The sequence below is a fragment of the Mercurialis annua genome, linkage group LG4 (assembly GCF_937616625.2).
Source record: "Mercurialis annua linkage group LG4, ddMerAnnu1.2, whole genome shotgun sequence".
Taxonomy (NCBI): domain Eukaryota; kingdom Viridiplantae; phylum Streptophyta; class Magnoliopsida; order Malpighiales; family Euphorbiaceae; genus Mercurialis; species Mercurialis annua.
The window spans coordinates 15468807-15482099 of record NC_065573.1 but is presented as its reverse complement, the minus strand read 5'-3'; the positions used below and the strand labels follow the sequence as shown (position 1 = coordinate 15482099).

Here is a 13293-nt window from a genome sequence, read left to right as displayed (position 1 = left end):
TTTTCTTAAATGGGGAATTGCAAATTTACAAAGTATTAATTTCTGAACTACAATTTATTCGTTACTTAATTAAAAGTCCTATGATCATTTACTATTTGATTATTAATTACTTATAATAAAATTGTAGTAGTCTACGTTATCAAGTAGTAATTATATTCTAAATAAATGTTATTTAATTGGATTCTATTTAGATAAAATTTAAAGTTGATTCTCAATAGTAGATCTAGGATACATCAATTTTGAGATATTATTTTCGTCGCTTATCTTTCCCCTCTTTAACCATCAACTCATCATCACTGCTTTCAGAATCTTGAATATTCAATTTCTCACCTTCATTATTGAAGATAATTTGAAAGAAAAATAAATAAATCATTATCTAAAAATAAAAGCTGAAAACGCCATAACTACATCCGTTCTTTGGTGAAATGACATCAATAACGATAACGCCATCATCTTCAAATTAATTTAATTAAAAACAAAAAATCTTAAAAAACAAAAGACTCGAAAACTAATCAGATTGTTCTTCTAAAATAAAGAAATGGAGATTCTTGTAAGTAGGTAGAACATCAGTACTCCGTCACGATATGCAAGCAATTAAAATCCAACTTATAGCTAAAATCTTCGACTTAAGTAGCAATTTGCCCCTTCAACTTGTAAGCAATGGGCAATTTACACACAAATTAACTTTGTTGGCAAATCAGTACACGAACTTGTTGATTATGGGCAATTAGCCCATTTTGGCAAATTAATTTACAAATTAAGGGGGCAAATTGCCAATTTAAGAGACAATTAACTTATAATTTGAGGGGGCAAATTGCCAAAATGGGGCGAATTGCCCATAATCATCAAGTTCGTGTACTGATTTACCCACAAAGTTAATATATGTGTTAATTGCCCATTACTTGCAAGTTCAGGGGGCATATTGCTACTTAAGTCTAAAATCTTCAGCAAAATGACAGCACTTGAAACACAAACAGAAAACTATAATAAGGAGCATTAATAGTGGTGGTTCCAAAATGAAATTTATTGAAACATTCAAACACAGATGATATATAATCATTCATTCTACTTACCAAAATCTATCACTTCTACAAACACAATTAACATACAAAACAGCAGTACTCAAAAGATCTTCAATACTTTGCTTATTAACTTTACCCAAACTACTCAAAGTATTTAGGCAACAAGCTAATTTCATCATGTTCACAACAACCCATCTAAACATTCCAACCCGGTAACAAAACAAACTCTTCAATACTAAAACTTAAATCATAAGAACGAACATCGAACTATTATTCAGAAAGAATCATTCGACTCCTATCCCATGAACAAAAGAAAATAAAAAAAGTTGCAGCTGAACAATAAAACAAGAAAATATCAAAAATATAATTTAAACATGTTTGATGAAACAATTCCAACTGAAAATTTATATAATATTCCTTAATACACAATAAAACATCACGCTTTATATGAAAATCATACTTAGTCTTACAAAAGATTAAACTGGCGATCTAAGACCTAAAATAAAAAAACAATAAAAATCAAACTATTAACAATTAAGAATATAAAAAACTAGTAGATATAATAGATTATCTACTGAGCACTATATTTAAATACATTTACTGCTAATAATTGTAAAATATACAAACTAAAATTGAAATAATAAGCACCTTCGCATCAGTTCTAAACTCTTAAAAAAGATCTTCAACACCAACTTTTGATTTCAACATAAGAAAAAATATATAACAGTCGAGCAAAAATAAATTAAACAATAAATTTATAACTCAATATCTCCTAAATCCTTAAGAGTCATCAACATAAGATTTTACTTTCTTCAGAGAATGACCACCAGAAGAACTATTTTCTTAAGAAACGCCTCTCCTCCTTACACTTCTAATATCTTTAGCATTGTCGCTCACTTTTCTAACACGGCCAATAGATTTTTTACAAAATTATGCAATAGTATTTTAATGGCATTTAATCAGAATTAAAATTTTAAAATTTTCAAAGGATGGAAAAATATAGATGATTGTGTAGTCACCATAAAAGAGCAAGAGGTATGAAACTTTGAAGTGCCGGGTGTGCTGTGCAAAGTTTCTGAGGAAAGAACTCAGAATACATGTGGTGATGTGCATTTACAATTTGTGGATCTCATTTATGCAGGATAAAGGGACAAAAGTGCGCAATACTTTTGTATCTTGTAATATTAATCCATCTTTATAACACAATAATGCCCAAGTTGAAATAAAAAATTTACCTAAAACAAAAATATTCCATTTTTTTTTATGTTTAAACTTATGAAACAAAGACATACCTGAAAGGTTAGTGTGTACAAATTCATATACATGTTGTCTACAACATCTGCCCTACATCAGGATCTACGACTAGGGCAAACATTGGCGAAATGCGATGGATCGCCACACACATAACATGATCTACCAGAGATAGGATCACCAGTGGCTGATACAAAAGTCATATCAGCACCACGTCCTCCATTCTGAGCACCTCTGCCACGCCCACCCCTCCTACCAGAGATAGGATCACCAGTGGCTGATACAAAAGTCATATCAGCACCACGTCCTCCATTCTGAGCACCTCTGCCACGCCCACCCCTCCTACCCAGGTTAGATGCCGAGTTACTATTACTTGCACCGGAAGCATTTCTTACATTGACGCCATTGTTCAAGTTATCCTCCCATCTGCATCACAACAAATTATGAATCAGGTGGGCTTAGTATATAGTACACAATATATTCAACTCAGACAAATTTTATAAAACTAAGACGGTTTCAAATTGTATATTTTTGGTGTTTGCTTACGCAAAGAAGTTGCACGTTGGCAATGGACATGAGTAGAACTTTCTTCCCCGGTTATTTGCAGTATTAGCAGTACGTAAAACACAGGGTGTTCCACATGTCCCACATGAAACTGAAGATTCCCCTGCATCAGAGAAAAATGACAACAGGAGCCATTAAATTATACTAGCAACCAAAATACACTTTTCCTGATGATAGACTTATTTGCTTCTACGTTAATTTTATAGGAGAAAAAAGAGGCACGTTTGCATGAAAATCGCCATGACTAGAAAGGAACCTTCAAAAGAGATGATAGACGAGCATAAAAGTTCGCTAAAAAAAAAAAGTATAAAACAATCCTTATTCCAAAATCAGTCATTTAAGCTAAATATTGCATAGATACACATTTATGTTTCGTCTTCAACAACATACTATAATATCAACTAGGTCTATTATTTAATTTAGGAGACAGGACAGAAGAATGTAATCTCATCAATAGCAGAGTGCCAGAGTCCATAAAGCCTTTGGATGGCTTCAGAAAACTAACCTACAGTCCTATTCAAAACAAGACACGCTTATCTGCTATCAAATATTTAAGGCAGCTCAACTAAGCCTTAATCCCAAGTCAACTAAGGTCAGCTGTATGAATTATTTCTTCCAATCAGCACAGTATTAAGTAAAATATCTAAAGGAAACCATAATGATTATGGCATCTGATATATATTCTAAAATAGTACTCAATAGCATGAAACTTTTATAAATCTCGCAGGAGGACGCACAGAAGGAAAAGGAATAAGATGCAATGATATCACATCTACAAGTAGTATTTCATGCCATGTTTATATATCCCTGCCGAAAATATGATGTGAATTCAATTAAAAAAATGAGACATTTCTTCTTTAAGATGGCTTAAATGATCAGCTGAAATTAGAGTTCAATATATACCCATCTGTTGATTCATTGGGCGGGAATGAACTCGCCGAGAAGTTGATAGTTGCGAAGGGCAATCACTTGAAGCATGTCCTGTTTGCTGACAGTGAATGCAAGAACCAGTCCTGACAGTACTTTGTTGGAAGTTGCTACTTGATGCATTAGTATCTCGACCTCTTGCTGCAGCACACATGAAATGTAGTTAAAGTTTTGACATGAGACTACAAAGGATTGCAAAATAACAAAACAATAAAGCAATCTGTTAGCTGCAACTCTTTTTTTTCCTTCTTTGTGGAGCTATTTGGGCCACTAATAAATGAGAAAAAAAAAACAGTTGAATTGAGGGATTTTAAAGAACTGTGCATGAAACTGATCTTCCCTTAACTCCTAACAATACAGGACTGATAACCACACACCAATGATAAGAATATTTTTTTTCCTACAAGACAACAAATATATCAATTTCCTAGCAGGCTAGAAACAATATAAGCCCCAAAATCATACATACAACCAAGCTGTGTTTTACATATGGCCTTGCTCAACCATTACAGACTCCTCACTTATTACATGCAACATGCCAGATGTTTAAGAATTCTTATTCTTTCACATAGTTTTACTTTTCTTGAATAAAAGAGAAAATTAAACAACAGAAGTAATGGTATTATGCTCATTCAGCTAAGCAGTTAAATCAACTCCAACCATGTTGGCCGTGTGATTGCACTTTCTTTATCCATGTAGATGGTTCGCCAAGGTGTGCAACCAAAATCTTTCATCTTCTCAAAACCTTGACATTTCTTTCTCCTCTATTTGTCTTGCTCATTTTCCTTTATTTCAAAATGTGATGTCCACAACCTTGAACTAGTTTTTTTCCCATAAATAGCAACCACTAATTGAAGCTTCTCACTTCTTTCTTCAAAGGCTGCCCGAGTTACCTCACAAAAAATTCAGAGCTAGATTTACCTAAAGCGAAGTCGCTGCTCACCATATTCAGAGTGTTACAACACTCTTCTTCGGACAAAGACAACAAAAATGTTATTCATCAATGTACCTACTTTTTTTATTTTTAGCTAAATCAAACTATTATGTATTACCCTAAATATCAATATTTATATATTGCCTCAGATATCCTACAGCCAGGTATCTATAATTTACTCAACAACCATCCATTACCTCTCCAAGAAAACACGCTTACATTCAAAATCCAAATTCAACTTATAGGCCCATGAGTGTTCTACTGTTCTCTAGATTTAAACTGGTTAATCAAGTTCTGCTAACCACTGAAGCTAGACTCAAGAAATTTTCCATAAAACAGATTGAGTTCAGAACTTTGCTTCCCTAGCATTTGTCAAGAGCATAGCATGCATGCACTTCACTGTTTTTAGTTGCATTTATTTTCAATTGTGTTAAATTCAACTTCTTCCTGCAAAAATTCTCAAACTTTACATCAAATAATGCTTATATCCAAATCCCAGTTCAACTTATAAACCCATGAGTCTTTTATACATCTAAACTTCAATTACAGTCCATGTTATTCAAGTTTTCCTCACACTGAAGCAAGAGTCAGTTGATTGTCCTATAACACATATTAAGTTCGGACCGTAGCTAGTATAACATTCGTCAACAAAATAACATGCAAGTATATCGTTGTTTTTAGTTGCATTTAGTTTTCAATTGTGTTAACAAATATTTCTTCTTGTCAAAAGTTTGAGCGTTATTTTCTGAAAAAGTCAGTATACAAGTTGGATTCCGAATTTCAGAGATTGGTGATCCTTCTAGTGGTAGTAGCAACATGTCAACATAGGTGTGAAGCCAGACATGCACATCACTTGCCATGACAGCCAGTCAAGCCAGCAATTTTTCAAATAAAGATATTACAGCAATCATTAAGGGATAATATCATGTAATCTGAAAATAAATGATACAAATCCATTTCTCACAAGCACAATGCATTACAAATAACAAAGACAAGAAAATGATAATGAAAAGAAATTATAGTCTCTTTTGAATTACTAAAACCACGTTTAAGTACTCAAAATAAGCATATTCCCAAACCTTGTGCACGAGAACCAGTTCCACATAACTCTGTTAACTGTCTTAGAATGTCATCGCAGCCACCAATGCAACCTGATCACCGTGTGAAGGAAAGTTATCTATTAGAGCAAATTTCACATGCAAGTTGTATGATAATGATCACCTATGGCTAAAGAACAAATTATTTCCTAGAGTGATATGCACATTCTTATGGGTATTATCACAAAATGAGTACAGGAAGAAAAAAATGCAAAGTAACGGCAACAGAAAGATATAACATGAGAAAGGCTAATGAGGAACCTGAAGCAGAATTTCTAGAAGACGAGTTGAGATCAAACTATATATAGTCATCATTGATACAAGCAAAATGTATACTGAAATGGTTAAAACTGTAAGTTCTTCAAAAATATTTATGAACATATTATCAACATAGGAAACTATGCGCTTACAAAGATTGAAGGTATATGTTTTTCTAGTTCAGTCAGAATCCCACCAAAGCTTAACATCTAAGAATGTTAAGCATTGCCTTTCCCAGAAAGGTATTACTTTGAGTTTAAACATATACCTCCCAAACACTTTAAAGAACTTTCCAAGAATAACCAGTATTCGAATGGAAATTGATGCTAGTGCAAAATGAGAACCAAATGAAGCAGCAATTCTTCCAGTGGGTTTCATGCAAAGGAAAGATAATGTAACGATGTACATTATTTCTTGACTTGTAAGCTGCTCATATTTTTAAGGCCGCCTGTCTTATCAATCATTTAAATAGCTGTGGCAACCAGGAAAAGTGGTGCTGCAAACACACAAGCACACCTTAAGATAGGTAACAAGGGCCAGTCAGCTAAAGAGAGATGTACCCTCACAATACAATTCCAAGTCACTTCTGTTAACTCTCACTCTAAACAGGATCAAATAATACTCAGAAGATTCCATCTGTTTGCATATTGTTCAAAAATATGATGTTAATTTTTTTTATTTTGCGGTAAATATGATGTTAATTATATCAAGTTATAGACCTATACGTAAAATAGCCAATCTACCCAAAATCTCAAGATGTTAGGTGAGGCTCCAACTAGAGTATTAACTTCAACACACCCTGCACAAGAATGCTTTTTGGGCTTGAAGTGTGAACAAGTACATGTCCACTTTGCCTCAGACATGTAATTAGTCAAATGGGATTGTCATCAAACTCCAGATCTTTCAATTATACAGACTTTGATACCATATCAAATAACCAAATCACTGAAAAGTTCAAACCCTTAAGTGAGGCTAAAACTATAGTACTATCTCTAACACTATAAACTATTTCAAAGATTAGTTTGACTGTACTGGTTAAATTATATTACAAAAATTCCATAATTACCTAAAACAAGGAACAATTTCATACTACTTATATAACATTTGTAAGTTGATTTCCTCGTTCTATAAATTCCTAGTTTAGGTGTGAAAATTAGAGCCTAATTTATAGGCTAATATACAGCTGTATCAGTATAGTAATTAGAATAGGTTCTTTCCTTTTTCTTGGATTCTTGTATACAAATATACCAGCCTAGATGTAAGCATATACAGAAAAAATATAGGCTAAATGTACATATTGGACCTCACGTTTGATTCGGTTTGAATTTGGACCCTAATGAACTTTTTTTTCGATGGAGGTACTTAACGTTATAAAAAATCTCACATCGGACCCTCCGAACTTAAAATGCCACATGTCCGTCAGTGACTGGCCAATGTGAGCCATCAAACCTAATATGTTAGCGATGAGTTGGTCAGTCACTAACGGACATGTGGTATTTTAGGTTCGGAGGGTCCGATGTGAAATTCTTTTATAACATTAAGTACCTCCATCGAAGAAAAAAAAGTTCATTAGGGTCCAAATTCAAAACCAAACCAAACGAGAGGGTCCAATCCGTACATATGGCCAAAAGTATACTATCTTCTTTCTCTCATAGTCTATTTCTGAACATGGTATTAGAGCACGTTCACCTCTGATCCTAACCTAAATTTTTTATTCTTCTTTATTTGCGAGGGTCAATTAGTCCCCTCTTGTGTGATTGATTATTTGTATTCTACCTCTTTGTTTCAGGTCATACCTCTGCGTTTGAGGTTGTGCATTTTTTGGCTACCACAATTGTTAATTTCACATGGCAGACCACGCGCCTAATTTTGATTTCCGTGCTTTTGTCCGTACAATTGTTAAATGTAATGGCAAGAACTATGCTCTTTGGTCTCAAGCGTTTCATACGTTCTTGGGATCTCAAGGCCGCGGTCATCATATAGTTCAAACTACGACAGATTGTAACGATCCTAAATATGCAGCCTAAAATCAATCTAATTTTGCAGTGTAGACTTGGCTATTGAGCTCATTGGAACCTGATATCGCTGCCTTGGTTTGTCTGGCATCAACAGCTAAAGAGATGTGGGATGCTATTAAAGAGATGTACTCTATGTACCTCTTCTAAAGAACAGATAGCTAATATGTTTATAATGGCACTTAAAAGGGAAGACTTCATCAAATTGAATGACATCTTCACATGATAAATATCTATGCTCCAACTTGAGGGGAGGGTTAGTTGACTTCCTTCTTCTATATCTTCCTAGTTTAGGTTTGGAATTTAGAGCCTAATTTATAGGGTAATATACAACTGTATTCGTAAAGTAATTAGAATAGATTCTTTCCTTTTTCTTGGATTCTTTCTAGATTTAGGAAGTTTCTAGAAGATTTCGGATTTAAGAGTTTCTAGAAACTTCTAGATTTAAAAGTGATAGTTTTTATAGTCTTATATTCAAGCATTCTAGAATGTTCATATTCTAGAATGTTCATACTCTAGAATGTTCTAGAGTATTACTCACATAGCTAAAATCCTTGTATAAATAGCTAGTAGCATTCCATTGTAAAAAGTGAGAATTATTCAACACCCACCAATATTTCTAATATGTACATTTAACTGAAAACCTCCCATAACTTGAAATTTCAAAATTAAAAAACACTTATATAATATGTAAAATATGGTACTATTCATGTAGCAAAACTTAGGAAAATTCAATATTTATGAAAGTAAAGTACCATTGGGATGAACAGCATTTACCTAAATGGTTGACACCGAAGCCCGGTGGTATTTCAAGCTGCCGAAACTTGAACTGAATCAAGTAAACAGGTCCTAAATGAGGAGAAATGAAAACAATCAAGATTTCAAGCAAGAAAGGAAGAATACAGGTTGTCAAAAAAGAAACTATTAAATTGATGACATTATGGGACAACAATATACATTGCTAGAACAATTTAATTAAAGTGAAGAAACCTGTGTTAAGACAATGAACATTAATTTTGCTAGTGCCGACTTGATATAACCCACCAAGCATGTTTATTAGAAAATTTTCATTATGTTCTTGTACATTTAAGAATTTCTGTGGAAAACATAGATCTCATGATTAATGTCATTTTCATATATAAATACAGACACAAAAACTGACTATTAATGATATTTCACATTTCAGATATGCCCCATTAAATCAAAAGAATATATGACTTCACCTTAATAGACAATGAAGAGCCATAGGTGATGCATGAAGCAAAACTAATGTTAAAGTAAGCTATGAATGATGCATGAAGTTAAGTCTCAAAAGAACCTGGAGTGCAATGGTTGCAAATATTGGCAGTTACAGTAGCTTCTATTACAGGTCCAGGGAGCCATATCGCATTCCTACACTGAAGAGTTGAAACCAATGTTAGAATTGTAACCAAGGCCACATAACTACAAAATAAATCCTCAAGCACAAATAACTAAATAGAACTTCATTGCATATCAAAAATCATATATTCTTAACCATTAAAGTACAACAATAAAAAGCATGCAAGCAACATCCTGGTTGGAATATAAGAAACAAAGACAGGAGTCCAGTCATTTATATCTGGATGAAGAATTAGTTTCCAAAGTTCGAAAACATTACAATATGTACATAATGATTTAGGAAGAGAATATTACATAGGAATCAATTGAGAGCTTGATTGTAGGAATCAAGGCAATTAGGAAATCTTCCTAATTGAGAATTGAAATTTTGTATATATAGACGTCAATATGATAAATTAAAAAAGTAATCACTTCCTCTCATATCTGTCCAGTTACGTGGTGTCGGAGCCCTAGGAAAGTTCTGCATGCATAGTTTTCTCGTCTGTTTCACTTCTGCTCTAGGAGCAGGGTTTGTGCAAAATTTGATCACCCTTCTAAAATCATCATTTGTTGACCACACCAGCTTGTAGAGGAGCGGCTTCATCAGTTCCACCAGTCTCCAATTTACAGTCACCAAAAAGTCTGTGTCTGAGCCTCATGCACCTTCAAAGCTTCTCACCTGTTTCTCATTGTGCTGGTGTGAGACTGATACTACTTCCGGAAATATCTTCAGTCACCACCATCTTATTCACCTAGCCTTCTACAATCCATATTTGTGGTCAGTTGATTGTGAGATGGTTGAAAACAGATTCAAATGTGGTTAGTAGACGTAATTTTTTTTCCAATGGGTTGGAAATCATATCTGTTATTGCTTCTGACTTGGTTCTAGCAACGTCCAGGATCACAGAAGAACAAGCTTAATCCATCTAACTATTTGGAAAGGAGCAAGACAGCACAGCTACTTTTACGAAGCATTGACAAGGGAGATCGCTCGACTAACGACCCATCTACGGATGATTTAAAACGGTCTTGGCTTAAAGATGATGCTCAATTGTTCCTATATGTAAGGAAGTCTATTGAAATTGAGGTAATTGGTTTAATCAATCATTGTAAATTTGTTAAGGAGTTAATGGTTTATTTGAAATTCGTGTACTCTGGAAAAGGAAATATTTCTAACATGAGGTGTGCAAAGCTTTTGATCGTGTAGAAAACAGAATAAATCCCTGACCAAAAATTTCATGGATTTTAAAAAGATCCATGAAGAGCTTAACATGTTACTGCCTTTCGGTCCTTGTGTTAAAGTTCAACAAGCTAACCAGATAAGATGGATGTCAGGAGCTTTCTAGCTAGTCTTCCCTTTGCATTTGAAGCTGCAAAATCTCAGATTCTTTCTGGTTCTGAGATCACCTTTACAAGATACATTCTGTAAATGCTCCGTATAAAAACTACTCCATTTGTTCTGTCTAGTCTCCATCTGTTCATTCTAATACCGCTCTTGCAAAGACCAAAGATAGGGATCAAGTAATTTTGATAAGAAAGGGCAAAATTTGAGGGAGATCGTGTGTCATTATTGTCATAGCCTGATACATCAAGACTATAGAAAGCTGCAATACAAGAGTCAGTGACATTGGTCAGTCTTCTAATTTCTGTTGATGAATTTGCCAAGTTCTCTCAATACCACGAACACCAACAGTCGTAAATTAATCCCTACCTTTTTGCCCTAATAATGGATGAATTAACAAAAAGTACAAGATGATGTCCTTGGTGCATGATGTTTGCGGAAAATATCGTGCTAATATAAGAGTCAAGAAGAAGTTAACAACAAGTTAGAGCTGTGGAGGAGCACTTCAGCATCAAAAGGGTTTAAGCTTATTAGAACTAAGACAGTATATGCATTAGAGGTTTAGTGAGTGTACGAATAAGGGAGGTGGAGTTACCTTAAGCAATGGTGCACTGCCTCAATGCACACGCTTTATATATTTTGGCTCGATCTCCAAGAAGATGGTGATTGCAGAGGGGATGTAGTCATTGAATTAAAGCAGGATAGTTGAAATGGAGGAGGGCCACGGGACTTTTATGTGACCTTACGATCCCCATGAAGTTGAAGGCAAGTTTAACCATATCTGTTTTGATATATGGTAGACTGGTAGTGAGTGTTGGGTAATGAAAGGGCATCATGTATTTGAGATGAGTGTAGCTCAAACGAGAATGTTAAGATGTCATAAACCAATGGATCCTCCGATTAGTAAGATCGAACAAGTCAAATTCAATGAAAAAAGGTAGAGAAAAACTAAAAATGGTACAAAATGATCTAGCAGCTCTTGATCTTACTGAAGAGGTCACCCAAATTTGCAATGAGTGAAAAAAAAAAAATCTAGCAGTCGTTTTCAATTAACTTTAGAATAAGGCCAAGTTAAATTGATTTAAGTAATGTGTGTATGCTTTATGGAGAGAAATTAACCTGACTGTGTTTCAGCAAGATCTTTATAGGGAATCGAGAATTTTGAGCTATGTAAGGTTTCCTGTTATGTAAAGAATAAGGGAAAAGATGCAGAATAAATGTAAATATAGAGACTTGCGGATTTAAAGGCAAAGGCTTAGATAAATTATAGCCTAAGCCAGTTTTTAGGATATATTTTGCTTGTTTACAGTACATTCTGTTTAGTTGGCTTGACCCAAAAAAAATATATTAAAAGAGCAGATAACACATTTGCATAACTCAACAACACTAAAACAAGAAAAAGATGAATAAACTATCACATGTAATAAACTTCCTGCATTGCCGCTATGTTTATAAACTAATTAATGATAAAACACGCGACCCTAATTTTGAAAAATTTACAGGTTAAACGAATTGTATGCAAACCTGTGGGAATCCCACGCATCCAACCATGAAATTGCCATCCTGTGAAATGAAAAAAATGGTATTCACAACTTTAAACATATTAAAAACATAAGCAGAACAATGAATATTTAACACCTGAAAGATAATAAAATCAAAAATTACATATTAAAAGAAGGACCCGACTCTAGCAAATATTATCAATAAAGAGGCATAAGAAGTAAAGGAAACTGCAGCTTGCATTATAAGCACAAATTGCTTCCTCAGTAAAGCTATAAATCCCTACTGCCTTTGTTTTTAAGAGAACCAGAATATAAAATAGTTGTATTTTTCATACAAAAATTCAACTAACACAGATGCCTCAATAATATGGATGGCCAAGATATTTCATGGGCCATTATCTAGCTCATACTCAAAGAATCAAGCCTTATTTTACATCTTTTTACTTGGGTACTAAATATTATTTTCAATTCCTTTATATCAAGCATATTTAGACAGCATCTTTTAGTACAAAGTCTAAGTCTCTACAAAAACAAAAACCACATATCTTTGTAAGGAAAATATTGTTATGCCTAATTCTCAAATGGTTACAAACAATAATCAATGTAAACTTTGAATAAAAAAGGTGATTTTTGTCCACCATCGTGATTTAGACAATAATTACTCCCAAAAGCAACAGATGTTTCGTATCTTCTATCCCAAGTCCAAACATATAATACTTCTAACTGATAGACAGAGAAGAGAGCAAGGACTACAGATTCTAATGAACCTTGAAACGGAGTCAAGATAATCATCTGATTGCTTATTTCTATGAAGCTCGGAGTAGTGAGTGGGTGATAATGCAAGCATAAATGAACCCGAAGAATTCCAACCAATATTTGATGAGTCGTGGTTGATTTGAAGTTTTTGATTCATGATACTAAGTAGATCAAAAGATTTAAATCTGTTGACAATTTTATCATGAATTGTGTCATGACTGACCACGGCATGAAGGCAACAAGGAACTATAGGAAATATTTTTAGA

The 13293-nt window shown here is 33.9% G+C and overlaps 1 protein-coding gene across 3 annotated transcripts in view; it reads right to left on the bottom strand.

The window, feature by feature from the left end:
• Nucleotides 1-401: 401 nt before the first annotated feature.
• LOC126677240 (DNA topoisomerase 3-alpha) overlaps nucleotides 402-13293 on the bottom strand; it is a 36711-nt gene continuing 23819 nt past the window's right edge. For 2 of the 3 annotated variants that reach the window (XM_050371772.2, XM_050371774.2), the window contains 7 exons: nucleotides 12294-12332; nucleotides 9387-9465; nucleotides 8846-8917; nucleotides 5778-5849; nucleotides 3741-3905; nucleotides 2820-2940; nucleotides 2259-2699 (listed from right to left, as the gene is read on the bottom strand). In XM_050371772.2, coding sequence (XP_050227729.1) covers nucleotides 2372-2699; nucleotides 2820-2940; nucleotides 3741-3905; nucleotides 5778-5849; nucleotides 8846-8917; nucleotides 9387-9465; nucleotides 12294-12332 — 876 coding nt within the window. In that variant the 3' untranslated portion in view covers nucleotides 2259-2371. Of the gene's footprint in view, nucleotides 454-2258; nucleotides 2700-2819; nucleotides 2941-3740; nucleotides 3906-5777; nucleotides 5850-8845; nucleotides 8918-9386; nucleotides 9466-12293; nucleotides 12333-13293 lie in introns of those variants that run through there. The other variant, XR_007640487.2, reaches the window with a different exon arrangement.